Genomic DNA, 25,211 nt, shown 5'->3' on the forward strand with positions numbered 1-25,211 from the left:
GTCGGGTTTTCAGGATCTCCCCAATGAATATGCATGAGATCTATGTGCATGCGCTGCTTTCAATGCATATTCATTGGGGAAATCCTGAAAACCCGACTGGATTGCGGCCCTCAAGGAGGGACTTTGAAATCCCTGGTCTAGCACAAGGGTAGGCAACTCCGGTCCTCAAGAGCCAGAATCCAGTCGGGTTTTCAGGATTTCCACAATGAATATGCATGCGATCTATGTGCATGCACTGCTTTCAATGCATATTCATTGGGGAAATCCTGAAAACCCGACTGGATTGCGGCCCTCAAGGAGGGACTTTGAGATCCCTGATCTGGCTGGAGTTTGTCCTCCATCATTTTCACTTAGAACTCATATCAGCACTTGTAAGTTTGAAAATGAATAAAGAAATTTAAAAAAAAAGAACTCATATCAGCGATAGTCACCTTCACAGCAAAATGAAGCGTTATGGCAGATACGCGCCCATACTCCCCAATACCCCCAAAGGAAAAACCACAGAAAGTGATAACCTCGTCTTCTCTTTAGCTCTGATGGCGTCAGTGAAGGGCATTGCGCAAGGGCGAGCGTTCATCCCAAGGAGTCACGGCAGATCAAAACTTCTCTCCACAACCCGGTGCTAGGAACATCCGTCACCCGACCGAGCCAGACAGGTGACACCTTCAACTCTCTAATTCGTCAGAGCCTCTGGGTGAAAAGGAAGGGGAACTGGGAAGGGAGGCAGCTGAGGCCAGGCACACAGACGGAATGCAAATCACACAAGAAATGGGAACTGTTTTGGTGACACAAACTTAGCCAAAAGGATGGGAGAAAGACAGACCGGCCCGTTCAGTGGATTTCACCAGCTTAACAAAAGAAAAAAGAAATTCATTTCAATGCAGAGTCAAAGGGTTCCAGAGAAATTGAGAGATGGGGGGAGATAATTTATATGCGTGGAGGGGCAAAATAAAAAAAAACGTCTAAGTCCCCTTTTGGCCTAAGTCCCTAAACGTTCAACCCAGAAGCAGGGAAAGTGTCCATAACCAAAACAAACGTCCATGTTTAGGGACTTAGACGCGCTTCACTGACACCGGGGGGTCGCGGGTTGGCCGATCGGGGGTTCGGGGGGGCGGACGTTGAGGGGGGGGAGGGGGTTCGTCGAGGGCAGGAGGGCCTGCGATCCCTCCTGCCCGTAATGTAGTGGGGGGTGGGGGTAGGGGGGTCACCTGGTCCAGGAGGGCTTGGGCTCCCTCCTGGCCCGAACGAGGGGGGGGGGGGGTCGCCGGGGTCAGGAGAGCTTGGGCTCTCTCCTGGCCCGAACGAGTCGGGGAGTCGGTGGGGCAAGAGGGCTTGAGCTCCCTCTTGCCCCGATAGTGTCGGGGGTGCCACGGGTGCCTGGGGCAAGAGGGCTTGGGCTCCCTCTTGCCCCGATGTTGTGTGTGTGTGTGTGGGGGGGGGAGTGCTGCATCGCGGCGGGAGAGATGCCTCATCTCCCCTACCGCGATGCCATCACTCCTCTACCCGAACTGCCGCGGGTCGCAGCAGTTCGGGTAGAAGAGTGATGGCATCGCGGTAGGGGAGATGAGGCGTCTCTCCTGCCGCGATGGTTAGGTTGCCGGGCCGCTGAACTGATGGCACCAGCGGCCATCAGCTCAGCGGCCCGTTTTTCAGCACTTAGACCTGGTTTTATTTCGTCTAAGTGAAAAAGGTCTAAGTGCCGACTAAATTGGTTTGGTTATACCTGTTGTACGGCTAGGTGTAGGTCGGCCCACCTCCCGCCCACTGCCCGCCCTTTCCCCTCCTCTAAACACACCTCTTTTCTCTCTGTGCGTTTAGAGGTAGGGGAAAGGCCTAAGTTGGTTTTAGATACGTCTAAAAACCAGCTTTGGTTATGGGTACTTGGACGATCAGGTTTTTTGATTGTCCAAGTAGCCACTTAGGACACTTTTTAGATGTTTTGTTTTGTTTTTATTATGAACCCCATAGACTTTTACGAAAGAACTATGTCCTCTCATTCCAAAGCTTTCTTTCAGTTGCATGATTCCCGGCCTCCTGTGCTTTTATGTCACAGAGATATTTAAATATCTCAAACATATCTCCTCTCTCTCTCTCTTTTTCGTCTTTCTTCCAAATTATCCTGTTTATATGTTTTTGAGAGTGCGGTTACCAGACATCTGGGGAAACCCGGACATGTCCTCTTTTTAGAGGGGACGGACTTTCCAAACCCCAGCATTTGACCGGGTTTTGGAGAGCCCCGACGAGCTCTGGAGAGCATCTGAGCATGCGCGGATGACACTGCACACATCCGCACATGCTCCAGGCCCTCCAGATGTGGCTGGAGCTGGTCCGGAAGAAGAGAGGAGGCTTTGCGGGGCGGGGTTGGGGCTGAATGAGGCGGGGCTTGAGAAGGAACAGGGCAGGGTCAAAAATATGGTAACCCTATCTCTATAGGCTTCATGATGAAGACCACTGACCATTTTGGTAGCCTTCCTCTGGACTGACTATATCCTGTTTATATCTTTTTTGAAGGTTCAGTCTCCAGAACTCCACACACTACTCTACTGTGAATGCGGTCTCACCATCTCCTCCTTTTTCCTGCTGTCCATTCCTCTCTCTATGCACCCAAGCACCCTAGCTTTGGTCATCACCCTTTCTACTTGTTTGACCATCTTAAGATCATCAGTAAAACAATCATCCCCAAGTCTCATTCTTCTTTCGAGCACAGAAGTACTTCTCTTCCTAACCGGTACTGCTCCTTTGGGCTTCTGTAACCCAAGTGAATGACCCTGCATGTTTTGTATATTGAGGCTGGGACAGGTAAATGCATAAAAGCAGCTCATTAGTATGTAAATACTATATAGTGGCCTTTATATGCCCTTATATAGAAGGATGACCACCTAGCAGCAGTACCATGAGACAACCACTAGAGGTCTTTAGTGCCATTTTGGAAGAAAGTACCAGTGACTGTAGAAGTGACTGAGGATCACTCCTACTTGCACCACTAACTAGGAATTTTGTTTAAGATAGGCCTACTACTTTAGGAGAATGGAGGACATGGGGGAGGAGTTACCACCTTATGGGGAGGGGGCAGCCAGGAGAAGCAACAGGAGGTTATGGATTTCAGGTTTCATCCTTGATGAAGCGCTCTGCCTACCACATAGGATTTCATTTGCCAGCCCCTTTAACATGTGTCCCAGGAATACTGAGCTGCAGCTTGGCAGTCCAATGCCAATGGAATAACGCGGTTTGCAAGGTGACTCAAAAGCAGCGTCACTGGGACTGAGATACTGGAGTTTGGGGACTCCCATGGTAAATTAAGGTATGGTAAAAGCCTGTCCCCCCTTAGAGCTTTTATTCAGATATGTGGGGTTGGGCATCATTGACCTGTAGAAACCCTTTTTGGGGGTACACTGGACGAGATCAAACCGGCTATGTCACTTGAAACCCAAATGATGAAGTTACAACTGTCTTATTTTAGTCACACCATCAGAAGAGAGAAGGACATCATGTTTGGGAAGATCGAAGGAACCAGGCAAAGAGGGCGACCTACAATCAGAGGGCTGGACACATTGACAACAACCATGGGGATGACGCTGGAGGCAGTGGCATAGTAGGGGGGGAGTAGGGGTGCGGACTGCCCTGGACACTGTGTCGGTGATGGCGCTGGAACCACTCAGCCACACCACTCCAGCGCTATCCCTCCCCCCCCCCACCCCATACCTGTGTAGATCTTGCACCAGCCTGGTTCCCCTCTGAATCACTTCTGGGTCAAGGGGCTAGGAAGTGACATCAGAGGGAAATCCAAAGCTGGCGTGAGGAGCATGCTGGAGAAAAAGCCACTCACACTAGCAAAGATTAAGATGGGGGGAAGGGAGAGCATGAGTGTGGAATGGGGGTAGGGAGAAGCAGGGGGGCACGGAAGGAGCTGGGGTATGGAGAAGAGGGCGTGGGGGGATGCGGGTGAGCGCCACCACTCCGGGTGCCTCCTGCCCGTACTATGCCACTGGTTGCAGGATCTTTCCGGACTAGCCCAAAACCAATTTCTTTTTAGATCCACAATTCATCAGGTCACTAGGACGCAAACATGAGTTGATGACACCAAACAACCCAACAAAGCAAAAAGAAGACCCAATGTTCAAGAGTAAAAACAATCCAACGATAACAACAAAAGACTGTGGATGTGGTTGTTCTGAAAGATCATTTATTATACGCTCTTCACAATAAAAATACCAATAAAAGTCTGAGTTTGTCGTACACGTGTGATTGTCCTACCAGACCCTACACTCGCCGCTCTGCTTGTTTCAAGCCATTTTCGTTCTTCTGCTCAAAGATACGTACATTGTTTTTAATTCGTATTTTTACCTGTGTACCCTACATCATCTGGACCCCTGAGGAAGGCGGTTTCACTGAAACACGGACCGTGTGAAGAGCGTATCATAAATGATCTTTCAGAACATCCACATCCACAGTCTTTTGTTGTTATCACCAAACAACCACCGCCACACTGCCATCTTTGATCTCTCTATTTCCCAGGCCTTGTTGAGCAGAAAGGAAACTCTGCTTTCCTCCCCAGGCTTATGCCAAGTCCCTACTGAGCCTGCCAGCAGCTGTATATCTCATCTGCAGCTCTCTGATAGGCTTAGCAGGGGGGGTAAGAAGGCATCTGGGAGCTTCATGTCATGAGGAGGGAGAACTAACAAACAAGGAAAGAAATGTTTATTGAGAAGCAATCTTTTTTTTCATGCACGAGGTTTTACAGTTTATATAGTTGGAAGAGATGGAAGAGGCAGAGCATTTTCACAAGTAGGAGTTTCCTGAGTGAGACTTATGAGGGGGGGGAGGGTGTCACTCATGAGGGGGGGAGGGTGTCACTCCTGAAAAATACGCCAATATTTGTGCCAACAAAGGTAAAAGATATTCAAGGCAAAAAGGACAATAAATAATTTGTATTAATATTCTTGGAATGAGTTTTTAATTAAATCATAGACCACGTCTTCTCTAGGGTGTCCCATTATGACTATCGGGTTACCTGTGGTTCAAATTAGAGGTCTGCACGGGAACGGGGATCGCGGGGATCCCGCGGGTCCCGCGGGGATCCCGCGGGTTCCCCCCCTGGCCCACGGGACTCCCACGGGGACGCCCCCTGGCCCACGGGACTCCCACGGGGATGCCCCCCTGACCCACGGGACTCCCACGGGGACGCCCCCTTGCCCACGGGACTCCCACGGGGATGAAAACAACCTACCTAAATTCTGGCGATGCAAGTCTGGCGTCGCGTCGGGAAATAGCCATGTTGAGCAGTGAGCTCAGCACGTACACAGATGAAAGCCTTGCTTGCTGATTGGTCCGGCGGCCCCGCCCCACCGTGCCGCCGGACCAATCAGCAAGCAAGGCTTTCATCTGTGTACGTGCTGAGCTCACTGCTCAGCATGGCTATTTCCCGACGCGGGCATTAGGCTGTTTTTTTGTCATTTCGGGTGGGGGATGGCAGCGGCAGCAGCAGCCTGAAAAAGAAATCATCCTGGCCGGGTTCGGTGTCATGCTCCGGAGCTTCTACAGCCTTCCTATCTCCCTCTCCCTTCTACCTGCGGCTCTCTTCGGCAACAACGATCGACACAAGCTTCTGGCGTCGGGGCCTACCCTCTGCGAGTCCCGCTTGTTTCAACTTCCTTTTTCCACAAAGGTGGGACTCGTAGAGGGAAGGCCTCGATGTCGGCAGCTTGTCTTGATCACCGCTGCTGACGAGTTGCTTAAGAGAGCCGCGGAGCAGGGGGGTGTTGCCAGGTGCAGGTAGAAGGGAGAGGGCCAGATGCAGGACTCGTGGGTGAGGGAGGAGAAGAGAGAGGGGAGAGAAACAAAAGGAAATATTTCATACTGGGCTGGGCCGGAGTGGAGAGAGGGTGGAAAGATTCTGGCTACAGGGTGCATTAACAAAGGAAAAAGGGGGAAAGCTGAAAATGGAGATAGTGACACAAAGAAGAGAAAGGGTAAGCAGGACCTTCTGAATAAGGATAGAGATACAGAGGGGACATGAAGAGGAGGTGAAATAGAGACATAGAAGTAATGCTGAAAAAGTGTGTGTGGGGGGGGGGGAGATAAAGACATTGAAAGGGCAAATGGTGAATATGGGGTAAAGACAAGGACAGAGACAAATGAAGATTCTGAAAAAGTGGTGAGATAGGGATATAGGTGAGATGGACACAAAGAAGGGTGATGCTGGAAAATAGGTGGAATGGTAATTCTGACAGACACAGAAGGGAAATGCTGGATCAAGGAGAGATGGGGCTCAGGCTGGATGGAATGAGGAGAAATGCCTTGTTGGCCCGGAACTTCCTCTCCTACGTCAGAATTGACGTCAGGGAGCGGAATGCTGGTCAGCGCGACGCTTCTGCAGGGAAAGCTTGGGAAACCGGTGGCTTGGGGACTATTCCCCGATGGCGGTGGCAGCAAACCGAGTGGCTTGGGGGAGGGCACGGAGAAAGAAAGAAAGGGGGCAGACAGAGAGACAGAAAGAAGGGGGAACAGGGAGACAGAAAGAAAAAGTTGGGGGAGAGAATGAGGTCTGGAGGAGAGGAAACATACAGGAGGCTGAAAGAAAGGAAGAAAGATTGGATGCACAGTCAGAAGAAGAAAGTGCAACCAGAGACTCATGAAATCACCAAACAGCAAAGGTAGGAAAAATGATTTTATTTTCAATTTAGTGATCAAAATGTGTCTGTTTTGAGAATTTATATCTGCTGTCTATATTTTGCACTATGGCTCCCTTTTACTAAACCGCAATATTGTTTTTTAGCGCAGGGAGCCTATGAGCATTGAGAGCAGCGCGAGGCATTCAGCGTAACTCCCTGTGCTAAAACCTACTATTGTGGTTTAGTAAAAAGGGAGGGGGTGTATTTGTCTATTTTTGTATTTTGTTACCGAGGTGACATTGCATAGAGTCATCTGCCTTGGGAAATGTATATGGCAGATATCTTTGTTTTGTGTTCAAAAGAAAAGGAAATGCATTTCTGGTTTTATTTCTACAGTGTTGAAGTACTTGTTGGCCCTTGCTGTGACTGGTGGGGATCCCCAAGCACCGCCAGCAGAGGACCTCCTCTAGAGATGGTCAGAACTCCCCTCCACCAAGCGCAGCAGTCGCTGGCAGCATCCATGAGCCACTGAGGTGCCAGCATCTGTGACTCAGGGACGCTACTGCTGCCTGCCAAGCTTGGCAAAAGGGACCCCAGGCCAACTGCAAAGGAAGTCCTCAGCTGACAGTTTGTGGGTTCTCATCAGCTGAGTATTTATATTTTATATTTACATTAGAGGTTCTGGTAGAAACCCATTTACAAAGTATGTATTCTTCCCAATTAATATTTCCAAATTAATAGTCTCTTTGCTTATTTGTAAATGGGTCTCTACCAGAGCCTTTAATTCAGTAGCATAATTAAATAAAATAACTATTTCTGAAGTTTATAGGGAAGGATGGTGACGGAGGGGATTCCTCGCGGGGACGGGTGGGGACGGAGGGGATTCCTCGTGGGGACGGGTGGGGACGGAGGGGATTCCTCGCGGGGACGGGTGGGGACGGAGGGATTCCTCACGGGGACGGGTGGGGACGGAGGGATTCCTCACGGGGACGGGTGGGGATGGGTGGGATTTTGGCGGGGACGGGTGGGGACGGGTGGGATTTCTGTCCCCGCGCAACTCTCTAGTTCAAATCCCACCTTCCTTCTGAGACAGATAAATTAACAATGATTGCCCACCCAGTTTCCAAAGAAAAGAGCTAGAAAGAAATCTCTCTTTTTTGATTATTATTATTATTAATAGTACATTTACATATATGTACACAGAGGGAGCTCAGGGTATCAGACTAAGGTCATCGATGGGTCTAGATTTGTTTAGAAAAACATTGACTGAGACAAGCAAATGACGTGGTGGGCTGGTGGCTTATTTCAGGTCTTTCTGAGTTTCTAAACAAATAGTCCTTCCAACAAGACAAAATGAACAAAGTTTAAAAAAGAAATGTATTTAAATACACTATGTATAGTCATAAGAGTTGCCATACTGGGACAGACCGCAGGTCCATCAAGCCTGGTATCCTGTTTCCAACAGTGGCCAACCCAGGTCCCAAGTCCCTAGCTAGATCCCAAGTAATAAAACAGATTTTATGCTGCTTATCCTAGGAATAAGCAGTGGATTTCTCCAATTCATCTTAATAATTGCTTATGAACTTTTAGGAAATTACCCAAACCTTTTTTAAACCCTGCTAAGCTAACTGTTTTCACCAGCATCAAATTCCAGCGTTTAATTACACGTTGAGAGTAAAAAAAAAATATTTTCTCCGGGCTTTGTTCTAAATCTTTGTTCTAAATCATCACATATACCCTAGTCCTTATATTTTTGGAAAGAGTAAACAAGCAATTACACTCAACTGGTTAAAAAAAAAAAAAAAAAGGCACAGAATACAAGTAATGCAACCACCAATAAATTGCACAAACTGATCTTGTCAAAGCCTGGCTTGTAGGATTTAACAAACACAAGTTGCAAACTTCAATGGATGTGGAAAAGAGGGGAATCTCATCCAGACTGAGGACGATGCCTCCTATGCAAGAAACCCACCTGGGCAAGACCGAACAAGAAAGGGACCTGGGGGTACTGATAGACAGGACCCTGAAGCCATCGGCTCAATGCGCAGTGGCAGCAAAGAAAGCAAATAGGATGTTGGGCATGATAAAGAAGGGAATCACAAGTAGATCGGCGGACATCATAATGCCGCTTTACAGAGCAATGGTCAGACCACACTTGGAGTACTGTGTTAAACACTGGTCTCCCTACCTAAGGAAGGATATAACCCTACTGGAGAGGGTGCAAAGGCGAGCCACGAAGCTAGTTAAAGGTATCGAGAATTTGAGCTACAAAGAACGCCTCGGAAAACTGGGACTGTTCACCCTCGAGAAGAGAAGACTGCGAGGAGACATGATAGAGACTTTTAAAATACTAAAAGGATTTGACAAAATAGAGCAAGAAACATGGTTATTCACATTGTCAAATGTGACTCGGACAAGAGGTCATGGACTGAAACTGAGGGGCACCAGGCCCAGGACAAATATTAGGAACTTCTGTTTCGCACAACGAGTGGTGGACGCTTGGAACGCTCTCCCTGAGGAGGTCGTGATGGAGACCAGCATTCTGGGATTCAAGCGCAAGTTGGACGCACACCTTCTTGCGAATCACATTGGGGGATACGAGTAAACAAGGTTTCTCAGCAGGGAACACCTGGCTTGGCCTCCGCGGGTGCGGGTCGCCGGACTGGATGGACCTAGAGTCTGATCCGGCGAAGCCATTTCTTATGTTCTTATGTTCAATCTGCCAGGTAAGTTCGTGATTCTCACATGACTCAAGCTAGGGCTACCAGACGTCCGGATTTCCCCAGACTTGTCCTGCTTTTAGAGGACATCTCCAGGCATCCGGATGGCTTTTCAAAACCCGGCACTTTGTCAGGGTTTTGAAAAGCTTCTAGCTAGGAGCAACATCGGGACAGCATCTGCGCATGGAACACGGTGACATCACGTGCGTGTGTGCATACATGTAACGTCATCGCGTCACACCAGCGCGTGTGCGGACGCCCTCCTGACAAATGAACAGTTTGAGGGGGCGGGGATGGGGGCGGAACAGGGTAGGACTGGATTTTAGTTCCGGAAAATCTGATAACCCTAGCACAAGCTGTCCACCACCTCTTCCAAGGCGTCCAGTGCTGGTCAAGCAGTTCCAGAGTTCACTGCTATTTAACAATTTAACGACTTTAATTGTTTTAGTTCTTTTCAGATTGGCCTAACCTCTCGGGGGTTCCCTATTCATTATCACTTAGAGCAGGGATAGGCAATTCCGGTCCTCGAGAGCCGGAGCCAGGTCAGGTTTTCAGGATCTCCTCCATGAATATGTATGAGATGGATATGCATGCACTGCCTTCTTGAGATGCAAATCTATCTCATGCATATTTATTGTGGATATCCTGAAAACCTGACCCGGCTCCGGCTCTCGAGGACCGGAACTGCCTATCCCTGTCTTAGGGTAGGTGTGCTGCAAATACAGAAATTTATCATCATGAGGAATCCACGCATATCTCCAGACCTGCCTTTTCCTAAACTCTTTGTACGGTTCTCCCCAAAACGCTCTGCTAGTGGTATTTGCATTTGTCTCTAGTTCTCATTTTTTTTTCGGTAGCTGCAACCAAGTCACATTTAGGTACAGTCGGTGTTTTCCTGTTCCCAGAGGGCTTCCATCTGAGGCAATGGAAGGTGATGTGGCTTGACCAAGATCACAAGGCGGAGCAGCTGGATTTGAACCCGGTTCTCAGCCCACCGCTCTAACCATTAAACTATTTCTCCTCTCCACAGCAGATCAATCAACACTGGTAACAATTCAAACCTATGGTCTCAGCGTGGCTGCACTTTTCAAGGCCGTATTGTTTGTTCCCCTGATGAGCCAAAGATTGGTGAAACAAGATCGCTTGTTGGGAAGATAGGAGAAGACGTGACAGCGTTGGAGCTCAAGTCGTCTTTTGTCAGCTAAGTCCTTGAATGTGCCTCCGGGTGACTTTGCCCTTGAAAAGGCCGTATTGTTTGTTCCCCTGATGAGCCAAAGATTGGTGAAACAAGGTCACTTGTTGGGAAGATAGGAGAAGACGTGACAGCGTTGGAGCTCAAGTCGTCTTTTGTCAGCTAAGTCCTTGAACATGCCTCCGGGTGACTTTGCCCTTGAAAAGGCCGTATTGTTTGTTCCCCTGATGAGCCAAAGATTGGTGAAACAAGATCGCTTGTTGGGAAGATAGGAGAAGATGTGACAGCGTTGGAGCTCAAGTCGTCTTTTGTCAGCTAAGTCCTTGAATGTGCCTCCGGGTGACTTTGCTCTTTTCTAAACCTGAGCTGTTCTGTGAGGGAGGCTTTTTTTGCCAGTGAAAGTATCTAAAGCAGTTTTGATTTGTACCTTTTGGTTCTCTACTGCTACATTAGTCTGAGGCTTTTTTCCCTCTTTTGGGTGCATGCTGGGTTTTAAGAGGGGGGTACCTCGATGCCACGATCACACAACATTTTGAATCATTATATGTCTTGTTATGTGTCTTATTAATCTACCCTGGTCTTGTTTAGTATTTTTAATTTTAATTTGTTTTTATGGGATTATTTTCTTTGTACACTGCTTAGAAATTTGATTATGCGGTATAAAAATTTTTAATAAACTTGAAACTTGATATGTTGTGTGTCCTCGTATAACTTATTAACACATTAGATATGTAGAGTATGCAATTTCAAACAGTAGTCAGTGTTTGCACTGAAGCCAGGTCCTTATCTACTAATTATTCCCACTGAACATAATGGAAATTTAACACTCATGGAATTTGTTTAGGCCACAGAAAACGTGAAAAAAGTAGGTGACAACGAAGTCATGAAATGCAACAAAGGGGCAGCTTCATGGTTCTTTGGACCCCGGGCTCCCCCCTCCCCATATAGCTTTCATCAATGCAGGTATAGGCCCCACTCCATCCACTTTTCCATTTCCCTTATTCTGCCCATGGGGAGGAGGGGGGGGACTTTTCACCACATGCTCTGCTATTTTCTTTACAAATAACTTAAAGGCAGATTTTAGATAATATGTGTAGAGCAGAGCTGCCCAAGTCCGGTCCTCAAGATCTACTGGCAGGCCAGGTTTTCTGGATATCCACAATGAATATGCATGAGAAAGATTTGCCTGCAGTGCCTTCTTGGTATGCAAATCTCTCTCATGCATGTTCATTGTGGATATCCTGAAAACCTGGCCTGCCAGTAGATCTCGAGGACCGGACTTGGGCAGCCCTGGTGTAGAGGTTAATTCACATCCCCATTTTATAAGAAGCTATGCCAAACAGTCAACCTTTTGTAAAACAAGAGCAGGATTCTACATGTAAGCCCTTCCACATGCAGCGGCAGAAAAATGGAGAAACCCTAGCCCAGACATGGGCAACTCCGGTCCTCGAGGGCTGGAATCCAATCGGGTTTTCAGGATTTCCCCAATGAATATGCATGAGATCTATTTGCATCAGGGGTCTCAAAATCCCTCCTTGAGGGCCGCAATCCAGTCGGGTTTTCAGGATTTCCCCAATGAATATGCATGAGATCTATGTGCATGCACTGCTTTCAGTGCATATTCATTGGGGAAATCCTGAAAACCCGACTGGATTCCGGCCCTCGAGGACCGGAGTTGCCCATGTCTGCCCTAGCCCCTTACGCACACACACACAAATATAGTACATGGGGGCTGATTTCAAAGATCACAGTAAAAGACTCCAATCACAGCCCCACATCTGCAGCATGGCCACCCCCTGCTGCGGCCAGACACCTTCCCCCACATCGCATCATCACATCTCCCACGGCAGCCTTTCCTGAGGCAAGAATTCCTCATCCTACGTGATAAGAACCTACCACCACTACTGTGTGACAACCTGCCCTTAGGGTAACCCTTCCTTTCAAGGCAGGTTCAGACCCCCCCACCCCACACACACACTTGCTCCAGTCAAGATGGTCCTAGAGCCCCTTACATGGAATCCTGACACCTAGCAGTCAAACTATTATATTACTGCTTGAGGTCCCAGCAGCTATTTTGATCCAGGGACTATCTTGGGGGGGTGGGGGGGAACAATTGGGAATAGTTCCCATCACTAGACACCAGAGACCCTTAGTAAGGAGAAGAAGGAGATCAGGGAATACGGGGTCTGCTGCGGGGGCACCTTAAGGGGAGGCAGTTGTCTGGAGGTTGGCCTTGAAGGGAAGTTGCCACTCTGATTGTAACCACATTGGGGGGAGGGGAGGGTTGCATTAGGGTTTTCTGCCATGGGAACTTGTGTAGCCTCAAGGAGTTGCTGCTATGGGGATTGGGATGGTGGGTCAAATAGCAGGGAAGGGTGATGACAGAGGGCATTCATCAGAAGGGGGTGACTGGAGAGCCAGAAGTTAACATTTATAGCCTTCCCATGCCTCAGGGCAGCTGTAAATGTAGATGTCTATCTGAGGAATACATAGCTGTATTGTATATCTCCCCCAAACAGCCCTCACCCTGCCCTGGCCACACCCCATTGACTTCTAGACCTAGTTAGCTTACCCCATATGTATATGGTCCCTGTGTAAGTCTCTTTGCATGTATGGATTCTACCATTTACACATGGGGGTGCTTCTTTAAAAAGGGCCTTAATGTGTTCGCATGAGAGGAGTAATCTTGTATTGTGCCTGATGGTGCTTCAATCATCGGCCAAAAGGAGAGGGGGACCAAATCTCACTTCCCAAATGATTCCTTTTTACTTTCCATGTGTAGGATCTGCAAACAATTTCTTCCTGTACAAATATTAAGACGTTGACGAACATAAACTAATATCAGAGTGGAGAACATTTTAATAAATGTAGATGCCAGACAAAATTCTGAGGGGCAAAAGGGAAAACATTTTTATGACTTTACTTTCCTTCTATGTATTTTTTTTTTTAAATATCATTTACTTACGGTATATTCCTGCAAAAGAATATTACAAGTCAAACTCAGCTTCCAAAATTACATTTCTCCTACAGACAATTCTAGAATAAATATACAAGTTCATCTTAAAATTGAGGATATAAAAATAGCAACTTACTGCACTGCTACAGGAAATGTCTTTCACTTTAAGCCAGGCGAGGTCTAGTGTTCCCTCTCCCTTGTAACAGGACTGTAGCCTCTCTTTTATGCGGTCATTAATTTCCTTCAGAACGAAAACACAAAGGGCAGATTCATCCAAAGATTTCATCCTTTTTTTCTGGCCTTTCGAGAAGATAGTAAATAAGACGTCATCATTGGACCCAATTCCTAAAGCTTTGGCCAGTATGGATCCAGCTTTGGATAAATAAGCTGCCTGAAGTAATCGATATTCCACTCCATTTTGCTCACACCCAATGGGCACCTCAACATATGAGTTAAAGGCTGTATCTTCTTTACAAAGCCGTACCAATTTGGATGTGTATACTTGCTCCTTTGTCGCGGAACCAGGTGGGAAGATCATCTCGGGTTGAAGAGTCAGAAAATAGACATAGTTGCCACTGCTGAAGCCATATATATAGTAGATGTCAAAGTCTGGAATGATGGTAAATGTATCTGAGGGAATCTTGATCATTGAAGCTACAAATTCATCATGAAATACGTACGTAAACATTCCATCAGCTTCTGCATTCTTGGTCAACTTTCTACTAGAAATGGTTGGAAAGTACTCTGGTTTGCCGTCCACAGCAGTAGCAATGAAAAGTTTGTCATCCACATTGCTATGAGAAACAATGACTCCAAAAACAGAGCCACTTTCATTAACCCCAGAAAGGTAATGCTCCTTTTTATGAAAAGGTTCCCCCAGTTTAAAGAGATCATCAAGTTTTAGGAGTTTGCAGATCCCTTGGTAAAGACTGCCACAGGCTATTAGCCTATTCTCCTTGTAGTCTATCAAGAGCATTTTATTAATATTGTTGGTTAACGTCAACTGCTCGGTGCAGGGTTGAACTATCTTAGGAGGATAACATTTAGGGTTATCGTCATCTGGGCCAGTCTGGTGGGTTGCCAATACTTTTAGGTCATTGGACAGTTTGTAGATCCAGTTGACTGCTCCCAAATATATGTGACCAGTTCTATTATCAACCACCAAGTGGTTAAAAGTCCAATCTACCTGTTGAACATGGAATGTGGTAAAGTTTCTTTTTGCGTAGGATGATTTTTTAGAGACAGCTGAGGCTGCGGCAATGAGGAGAATGGGGGCAACCATACAGGTCCAGGTCCACTTTGTTGACGCCATTTCAATTTTTGTTTCCTAAATTGTATTCCACTGAGGTACAGAGTATGTGCCAGTCTCACCAAAATCTGGTCAAAATATGGGACCATTCAAATTTACACTGTCCTGCAAAAGAAGAAGAAAAATAGTTACAATGGAATATCATTCTTTTTATTATGTACAATCAATCTCTTCTACCCAACTAAATTTGTGTTCTTTCCAGCCTAAATAGTTGTTAGCAATATGAAGAAATCACCTTTAACCTGATAGCATGTTTATAATTAACATAGAAAAATGAAGGCACATGGCCTAGTGTACCTAACCATGTCATCTACTATCCTTTCCTCTTCCTTAGAGATCCAACGTACTTGAATCAAGCTTTCTTGACTTCAAATATGCTTTCTGTCTCCACCACCTCAACTGGAAGGCTGTTCCAAGCATTCACTACCCTTTCTATGAAAAAGTATTTTCTGAGGTTACTTCTGAATCTATCACTTTTCACCTTCATACTATGCCCTCTCATTCCAGAGTTTCCTTTCCAATTGAAAGAGACTCACCTGATGCATATTTATGCCACGTAGGTATTTAAACATCTCTAGCATATCTCCCCGGTTCATAGACAACCCCGCGAAAGACAAAGGTGCGCGCCGACAATTGAGCGCAAGACGGAGGTGCGCGCCGAAGAAAATTAGTTTTTAGGGGATCCGACGGGGGGGGTTTTGTTGGGGAGCACCCCCAGTTTACTTAATAGAGATCGTGCCGGCGTTATGGGGGGTTTGGGGGGTTGTAATCGTCCACATTTTACTGTAAACTTCACTTTTTCCCTAAAAACAGGGAAAAAGTGAAGTATTCAGTAAAATGTGGGGGGTTACCACCCCCCACAACGCCCCCACAACGCGGCGCGATCTCTATTAAGTAAAGTGTGGGGGTTGCCCCCCACGCCCCCCCATCGGAGCCCTAAAAACAGTAATTTTGTGCGGCGCGCACCCCTGCCCTGCGCTCAATTGTCTGGGCGCGCCTTTGTCCCGGCGCGCATTTGACCTGACACCTATCTCCCCTCTCCCACCTTTCCTCCAAAGCATACGTATTGAGATCTTTATGTCTGCCCCCTTACGCCTTATGACGTAGACTACTGACCATTTTAGTAGCCTTCCTCTGGATTGACCACATCCTGTTTATATGTTTTTGAGGGTGCGGTCCCCAGAATTGTACACGGTATTCTAAATGAGTTCTCACCTGGCCATCAATACCTCCTTTTTCCTACTGGCCACACCTTTCCCTATGCACCCTAGCACCCTTCTAGCTTTCACCGTTGCCTTTCAACCTTGTAGATTCTTGATTTGCTGCCTTTCTGTGGTACTCCCATAGAGGTTTACATATTACCTACAGGTATTTTCTCTGCCCCTAGCGGGATCACAATGTTTTCATTCAACTCACTCAGAAAAAAAATGAAATTTCCAGACCTTGCCAAGGAGACCCCCTACTGTGTGAGCTTAGCACTAAATGAAATCCAGCGACAATCCTCTAGGCTGATCTAGGCAACACATTCCACTCTTTGCTAGTCTCAGTTCATGTATGTCTATTAGTTTCCTGGCACACGGGAGGCAGAGCCTGGATGCCAGCAACACAGTCCACTACAAAGCGTTTCAGCATTCAGCACAGCCACGCAAGGCATCAGAATCTCTAATCACTAAACATTTTTCCCCTCCCTTGGCTCCCTTTAATCGACATTGATGGCTGGGAACAATGCACTGTTTGGAAAACTAGCCTGAAAAGAGCGCACACAGGAACATTATTAACTCCAGACGCAACGAGGGCTCTGTAACTTATAGTAGGAAAGGCTGGATGTTTTCCAGGGGTCTCAGTTTTCGGTGGTCAGAATATGACCATAGGCCTGGCATGGGGAAACAACAAGGCTGTCAAAAGGGAGAACTGGGGGGGCTTACAACAGGTGATCTTCTCGCCACGTCAAAACACTGTACTTACAAAATACAGGTGTTTCAAAGTGCTTTTGTTTACAAAGAAACAGGGAAATTGGCAGAACATGAAAACTACTGCAGAACCCACTGAAGTTGCCTACCACAATCCCATAGGCAATCATCCTACAGATCCAGAAGGAAATAGAGGTTTAAGAGTGAAATATATTATACACATATTTGAAAGGAATAATCTTTTAACTGGCTGGGTTAAAAAGCTTCTGGAACGCCTGAGGGCAATGTTTATAAGCCACATCAAAAATGCAGTTGGAGGGTTGGATTAGGTATGGGGCTTGCAGGAACCAAACTGGAAAAGGGCATTGCCTGTACTGGCCTAGCAGCGGAAGTGGTGGAGATCAGCAGTGGAATGGAATGGGAAAAGGGTTGAGAGATCAGGTAAAGATTTAAGGTGAAAGCTGGGGGGGGGGGGGTCACTGGTTTTGGTTTAACTATGGGAACGTGTATGTTCGTCTACTCAAAGTCATAGAAAACCAAAGAAGAAAGCAACTAGGAAGACTAAATGGGTCTTTATCTACTCTTTTAGGCTACGTCATAATGGTCGATAGTCTACGGTAGTCTTCCACTGTTTAACTATAAAAGTGCAGACTGAGTGGATGAAATGGTTCACATTTATCAATATTGTCGTGTCTATGTTTACATACAAATTATATTCAATTCACCGATTCACAAAATCTTATCTTCTGGCACAACTATTCATCTTGAGGTACTCAATCGCCACAATCTAGAATATCTCTGCCTCAAGTTGAGAACCTATGACGAGTTGACACGTAAAGCTTGAGGCAATGAAGTGTTTGAGCCTTGAGTGGCGTTGCTGAGGTTCGGAGAAAGTTTTGAAACTTGAGGCAGAGATATTATAGATTACGTACAAATAATAAGCGCATGAATAAAACGATAGTCACAAATCATTAGACGAGACCCTCAGAACTAAGTAGTAGCGAGAATTCCACCCAAACCACCCTGAAGCGCAGGGGCCTAAAGAAGAAGCGGGCCCACCTATATCTTCTGAGGTGGACCCCTCCCCGCTCTGAGGCCTTTTTGACATTCTGCTTGGAAACCCTTAATTTAGACTTCTGCCACTGGAGCATTTTATACCACTTTGATCCAGAGAAAATAAAAAATTCAAGGTGGTTTCCACAATACATTTGAAACAAAATAAACTTAATAAATAATTTTCCAGCCGGTGACAGAAAGCGGCCTTATTGTGTGAGAAAGACCTGCATAAGAGTACACAATGGCCACTTTATGCACAGTTTATAAAAGTTCCCCCAATTTCCTTAGGAAAAATGTTCCGAGACACTGCCCTTCTAAGTCCACTTCCCTTGGCGGACAACCCAAGTTCCTTTACTGAGGTAATCTTTGATCTTAGCTGTGCTATGCAATGTAAAGAGCTTTAATGCTTTTCTAAATGGAGCCCTTATCAAAAAGCATTATGCGTTTTCCTCATATATAATATTTATTTATCAGGCTTATTATTAAGTGTCTCTCCAGCAAGGCTTCAAGCTGCACACAAAACATAAAACAGAGAATAGAAAACACATAATGAACCATATGGCTAAGGTTTTTCTGGTTAATGAGTTCCGGGTAATGGGAAAATGGTGGCCTACTGTACATGTTAATTAGAAATCTTCTTGTTCCAGTTTCTGACTGATATTATGGATGTGATTTTGAGCTTTGAGGAAGCAGTAAATAGCAGCCCTGGGCTGAAGAATGTCATCCAGGCCTACGGGTGGATGAGTCTATATGTACTAGAAACCTACTGATGTGTTTCCTGCAGTAGAAACCCTATATTTAACCAAAGGAAGTCATGCAGATGTACCAGCTACAGGAAAAACTTGTACAGAAGACTAATTGTGCAAAATGAGGCTGATGGAGCTGGAATGCGTGAAGCGATGAGGTTACGGCAGTCTACCAACACATCAGTCACCAGTGAGCAACCAGAGCTGCCCGGCTGAGAAAATGGAAAAGGAGCCTAAATTGGAAAAATTATGTTAGAGGTCTCTTCCTATCTTGATTTTAGAAAATTGGTATGTTTTGTTGGGTTTGGTGTTTTGTTATTTTTTAATCTTTACTGATTTTCAAACTTTGACAGTGCAATACAATTAATTGAACATAAAATACTGTATAAAAACGCACAATTAACTACACAAGTAATACATAAAACAATCATTTTCTCCCATCCTCCCAATTATTAATACAAATATGACATATGATGTGATTACAGTATCATAATTAAGTAATTTAAATACTTAAAATATATTTCCCTCCCCCCACCTACCCCCCACCTTGGATGTGTAAGGAAATCTAAGACAAGGAGAGATACATGACCCTTATTGCGAGGTAACAAATGTATTCAATGGGCTCCACGCTTTATTAAATGAACTACTAAACCCCATACATTCCACATTCATTCTCTCGTATTTATATGTGGTACACACCTTTGCCCACCAAAATGCGTCATTTATTCTGTCGTGGCTCTTCCAGTTACGTGTGACCATTTGGACAACTCTTCCCGTCATGATCAAGAAAAGACAGTTTTTATATTTGTCCAAAGTAGGCTTAACGTGTAGTAACATACCACAAATTATGGCTTCATAAGTTAAGGGAATAGATGACTTTAGAAAATTGTTAAAGACTCAACTGGTATCTTAATGCATTCTGCTTCATTTTTTCAATTAAGTTCCTTATATTCAACTTGATGTATTTGATCTGTTCTATGTATTACTTCTTTCCCTGCCATTATATTGTAAATGCTTTCTGTCTTTATCTGTTTTTAAGTCCATTATTCTAATTTGTATTTTATCTGTATCCCATGTATTAGCTCACCTTGTTGTGAACCGCTTATAACTTTTTTGGTATGGCGGTATATAAGAATAAAATTATTATTATTCTTTGAGATTCTGTATGGAATGTTGCTACTCCTTGGGATTCTAGAATCTTGTTACTCTCTGGGATTCTGGAATCTTGCTATTCTTTGGGATTCTATATGGAATGTTGCTACTCTCTGGGATTCTAGAATCTTGTTACTCTCTGGGATTCTGGAATCTTGCTATTCTTTAAGATTCTGTATGGAATGTTGCTACTCTTTGGGATTCTAGAATCTTGTTACTCTTTGGGATTCTAGAATCTTGTTACTCTCTGGGATTCTGGAATCTTGCTATTCTTTGAGATTCTGTATGGAATGTTGCTACTCTTTGGGATTCTAGAATCTTGTTACTCTTTGGGATTCTAGAATCTTGTTACTCTCTGGGATTCTGGAATCTTGCTATTCTTTGAGATTCTGTATGGAATGTTGCTACTCTTTGGGATTCTAGAATCTTGTTACTCTTTGGGATTCTAGAATCTTGTTACTCTCTGGGATTCTGGAATCTTGCTATTCTTTGAGATTCTGTATGGAATGTTGCTACTCTTTGGGATTCTAGAATGTTGCTACTCTTTGGGATTTTAGAATCTTGTTACTCTCTGGGATTCTGGAATCTTGCTATTCTTTGGGATTCTATATGGAATGTTGCTACTTTTTGGGATTCTAGAATCTTGTTACTCTCTGGGATTCTGGAATCTTGCTATTCTTTGAGATTCTGTATGGAATGTTGCTACTCTTTGGGATTCTAGAATCTTGTTACTCTCTGGGATTCTGGAATCTTGCTATTCTTTGAGATTCTGTATGGAATGTTGCTACTCTTTGGGATTCTAGAATCTTGTTACTCTCTGGGATTCTGGAATCTTGCTATTCTTTGGGATTCTATATGGAATGTTGCTACTTTTTGGGATTCTAGAATCTTGTTACTCTCTGGGATTCTGGAATCTTGCTATTCTTTGAAATTCTGTATGGAATGTTGCTACTCTTTGGGATTCTAGAATCTTGTTACTCTCTGGGATTCTGGAATCTTGCTATTCTTTGGGATTCTATATGGAATGTTGCTACTTTTTGGGATTCTAGAATCTTGTTACTCTCTGGGATTCTGGAATCTTGCTATTCTTTGGGATTCTATATGGAATGTTGCTACTCTTTGGGATTCTAGAATCTTGTTACTCTCTGGGATTCTGGAATCTTGCTATTCTTTGAGATTCTGTATGGAATGTTGCTACTCTTTGGGATTCTAGAATCTTGTTACTCTTTGGGATTCTGGAATCTTGATAGGCTGATATCTTAATGCATTCTGTTTCATTTTTCAATCAAGTTCCTTATATTCAACTTGTGTTTGATCTGTTCTATGTATTACTTCTTTCCCTGCCATTATATTGTAAATACTTTCCGTCTTTATCTGTTTTTAAGTCCATTATTCTAATTTGTATTTTGTCTGTATCCCATGTATTAGCTCACCTTGTTGTGAACCGCCTAGAACTTTTTTGGTATGCCGGTATATAAGAATAAAATTATTATTATTATTATTATTATTAATGGTTAATGCAACGGGCATTTCGGTGGAAACCTTATGGTTGGCCCCTGGTTAATAGTGATGAAACATCTCATTCCTGCAACAGGGTCCTGCACGGTGGGCGGGGAAGGGGAGAGTGAAAGAATTCAAAGGTGGCCCCGATTTACGCGACAGGGACAGATTTTCATCAGGGTCACATCCGTGCCGCTTCTTGAGGCACTGCAGCAGGACTGCAGCACTCGCTTCCCCACTTCCAAAGTCCTTTTCAATTTTGCTCCTTCTTGGGGAGGGGGGAGTTCCCTGAGAAACTGTTAAATTTTCTTCCTTCCCTGACAAACTATTAAGTTGTCATAGGGAATGCAGAGCACAAATGCACTCGGCACACAGCCTCTGAATACTAATTTAAACAGCAGTATTCCAACAGTGCTGGACAATCCCCGAGCCCAGATATAGGCCCGAGGTCATCGTCTATGATGTAGAGGATACAGATGGAGTAGACATGACGCTATACACAGCAGGCCCATCGGAGAACAAAGAGACGCTGCCTTTGCCCAGATATAAATCCCCTACTGAGGCTTAATAGCTACACTGGCACCCTCAGTACAAACACAGAGAATGCAAATTGCAGAGGAACTCCTAAGGACTCGTTAATACAGTAGTTCCGTGTATGCTGCATTCGGTTTAGCACCTGCAACAGAGAGGCTTGTGGGGCCCTCTGTGGCATGGGGGCCCAGGGTAATTGCCTTGTTTGCCATCGCCTAACACCAGCCTTGGAAGCTATTTATTCCGTTTTCTATACTATTCTGCCCAGGGAGCTAAGAACATTTTATATGAATTTATTCAGGTCCTCAAGCATTTTTCCATGTCTGTCCCGGTGGGCTCCCAATCTATCTAACGTGCCTGGGGCAATGGGGGGGATTAAGTGACTTGCCCAGGGTCACAAGGAGTAGCGTGGGATTTGAACCCACAACCTTTAACCACTGCACCACTCTAGAAGTGAGCCAAGTAAAGGGCAATCAAGCCATTGAGACATCACTCATGAGGTTGGCTCTTGGGCATTGGTGGAATGAGGCATTGTGATGTCACAATACCAGCTGTGGTTATCAGAGGCTGAAACCTTTCACACTATTTATTCAATTTTCTATATTGTTCTCCCAGGGCAGCTCAGAATTGTTTACGTTAATTTATTCAGGTACTCAAGCAGTTTTCCCTCTCACAATCTATCTAATGTACCTGGGGCAATGGGAGGATTAAGTGACTTGCCCAGGGTCACAAGGAACAGTATGGGGTTTGAACCTATAACTTCATGGTGCTGAGGCTGTAGCTTTAACCATTTCACCACTCTAGAAATCAAAATGAAGTAAAAGTGAGCCAAGAATAGGACAATCAAGCCATTGTGACATCACTGATGAGGTGGGCTCTTATTGGTGGTTGAGGCATTATGATGTCAGAATAGCAGCTCTGTTATCAGAGGCTGAAACTTTTCACATTATTTATTACTGTTCTCCCAGGGAAGCTCAGAACAGTTTACATGAATTTATTCAGGTACTCAAACATTTTTCCCTGTCTGTCCTGGTGGGCTCACAATCTATCTAATATACCTGGGGCAATGGGGGGATTAAGTGACTTGCCCAAGGTCATAAGGAGCAGCGTGGATTTGAACCCACTACCTCAGGGAGCTGCGGCTGTAGCTTTAGCCACTGCGCCACACTCCCCAATATTTCCATAGCGCATAAAGGTACAGTGCACCAGCTCAGTGTGGTCTGCAGAGTTTATACAATCTTTGGTGACACAAAGTTGGAACAACATCACAGCATTTGTTCCCCAAAGAGTAACAAGATTCTAGAATCCCCAGAGTAGCAACATTCCACATAGAATCCCAGAGAGTAACAAGATTCTAGAATCCCCAGAGTAGCAACATTCCATGCTACCGATTCAGGGCAAGCAGTGGCTTCCCCTAACAGACTATGGACTTTTCCTCCAGGAAATTGTCCAAACTTTTCTGAAAACCAGCTACGCTATCCACTCTTACCACTTCCTCTGGAAACACGTTCCAGAGCCAGAGGTTCTGAGATCAAATCCCGGGTGCTTCTCCTTGTGACCTTGGGAAAATCACTTAATCCTCCAGCACCCACCACTTTTAATGTCAGCTTTGAAATGCCAAAGCAACAAAAAGGAAGTAAAGAAGTCCCCATTCCCTAAAAATATTCATAGTATCAGGGGTGCTTCTTGTCTGAGGCAGATGGGGGTGGAATGTATAAATCTATTTGCCCAACAAAATGATGGTTTGCTGAAGATCTTCCTGAAAGTCAGTGGGAAAGAAAGATTTGAAGTTGCATCCCAGGAAGACTGCTGGGTAATTCCATGTCAACTGGTCCAATTTCAAGGAGGTCCCCCACTCGACATCTTCTGTGAATACAAAAATGTGGCCCAAATAAAGAGGCTCCTAACTCTGTACCTTGTTGAGATTATGTCCCAAAACTTGGGATATCTTCACTAGAGGTCCCCATCAATTTCTGAGAGGGTCGAACGGGGGGCTCTGGACCACTTGACATGGAACGACCCTGCTCTCTCATTTCTTAAATTATTTTCTTCTTATACCGCTTGTACGGGAAGGGGTAAAACGCGGACCTCACGGACCTGACGGACCTCACGGATCTAAACCCGCACATCCTTAAAAATCTGAGGTCCGTGCCACTTGTAGTTAGTTTCTGGCTCTGACAGACCTCGATGGCAATTTAGCGCTGACGGATCCGTATCAGCATATGGAGGGAAAAGTATTAGGATCCGTCAGCGCTACAATGTCATTGAGGTCTGTCAGAGCCAGAAACTAACTACAAGCCGCACGGACCTCAGATTTTTAAGGACGTGCGGGTTTAGATCCGCGAGGTCCACGTTTTACCCCTTCCCCACTTGTACCAATGTATTACACGGTTTATAAAGCAACAATGATGATTATTAATGAGCTTTCTGTATATCTGTTTGGTCTATGAACTGGGTTTATTTCTATATCAAAGAGACTTGATTGAGGGTCGAAAAGGAATGAGTTTGGGGAAAATCTGCCCTAGATAAAACCTCTGTAATAATATTGCATTTTTTCCCCCTTTTGAAATCGCTCTGCAGAGTTCAGCCTAAATGAATGACTTTCCACACGGACGTACCGCAGCGTTAGACATCCTTTGCTAAATTGGGATTTAGACACCCTTGCAATATGGATATCTAAATACCAGTTTTCAGATGTCCAAAACAAGAGTAGAACTTCCAAAATATAGCCCCAAATTCTATATACATTGCCTTCCCTTATATGGACAAATCAGTGTGTGCAGCCCACTGCGTGTACAACTCGTTTTAACAAGCTTAATCGACACTGATAATTGCAATTAACACTTCATAACTGACATTAATTAAAGTTATGCGTGCAATTTGCTATGCGCACTGTCCAAAATGCACGTGAATCTGTAAAGGGGAAGTAGTTAGGGGTTGGGCTCATGGGAATTCTTTTATGATAGAAGTCTACAAAATCCTGAGTGGTGTAGAACGGGTTCAAGTGGATCGATTTTTTTTACCGCATCACGATTTACAAAGACTAGGGGACACTCGAAGAAGTTACAGAGTAATATTTTTTAAACCAATAGGAGGACATATTTTCTTCACTCGGAGAATAGTTAAGCTGCGGTAAGAGCAATTAACGTGACTGATTTAAAAAAAGGTTTGGACAAGGTCCTGGAGGAAAAGTCCATAGTTGAGACAGACATGAGGGAAAGACTTGGCAACTAAGTTTCAATGCCAAAAAATGCAAGGTCATGCACCTTGGCGGCAAAAATCCATGCAGGACTTACACCCTAAATCACAGGTGTCAAAGTCGGTCCTCGAGGGCCAGAATCCAGTCGGGTTTTCAGGATTTCCCCAATGAATCTGCATGAGATCTATTTGCATGCACTACTTTCAATGCATATTCATTGGGGAAATCCAGAAAACCCGACTGGATTCCGGCCCTCGAGGAGGGACTTTGACACCCCTGCCCTAAATGGTGAGATCCTAGCAAGGACTGTAGCAGAACGTGACTTGGGG

At 45.1% G+C, this 25,211-nt stretch overlaps 1 protein-coding gene across 2 annotated transcripts in view; it reads right to left on the reverse strand.

Annotated features, from left to right (window-relative positions):
- PLXNA4 (plexin A4) overlaps window positions 1-25,211 on the reverse strand; it is a 1,110,463-nt gene that overhangs the window by 1,043,205 nt on the left and 42,047 nt on the right. For both annotated transcript variants that reach the window (XM_033958729.1, XM_033958728.1), the window contains exon 2: window positions 13,616-14,893. In XM_033958729.1, coding sequence (XP_033814620.1) covers window positions 13,616-14,791 — 1,176 coding nt within the window. In that variant the 5' untranslated portion in view covers window positions 14,792-14,893. The remainder of the gene's footprint in view (window positions 1-13,615; window positions 14,894-25,211) is intronic.

The sequence above is a fragment of the Geotrypetes seraphini genome, chromosome 9 (genome assembly GCF_902459505.1).
Source record: "Geotrypetes seraphini chromosome 9, aGeoSer1.1, whole genome shotgun sequence".
Taxonomy (NCBI): Eukaryota; Metazoa; Chordata; class Amphibia; order Gymnophiona; family Dermophiidae; genus Geotrypetes; species Geotrypetes seraphini.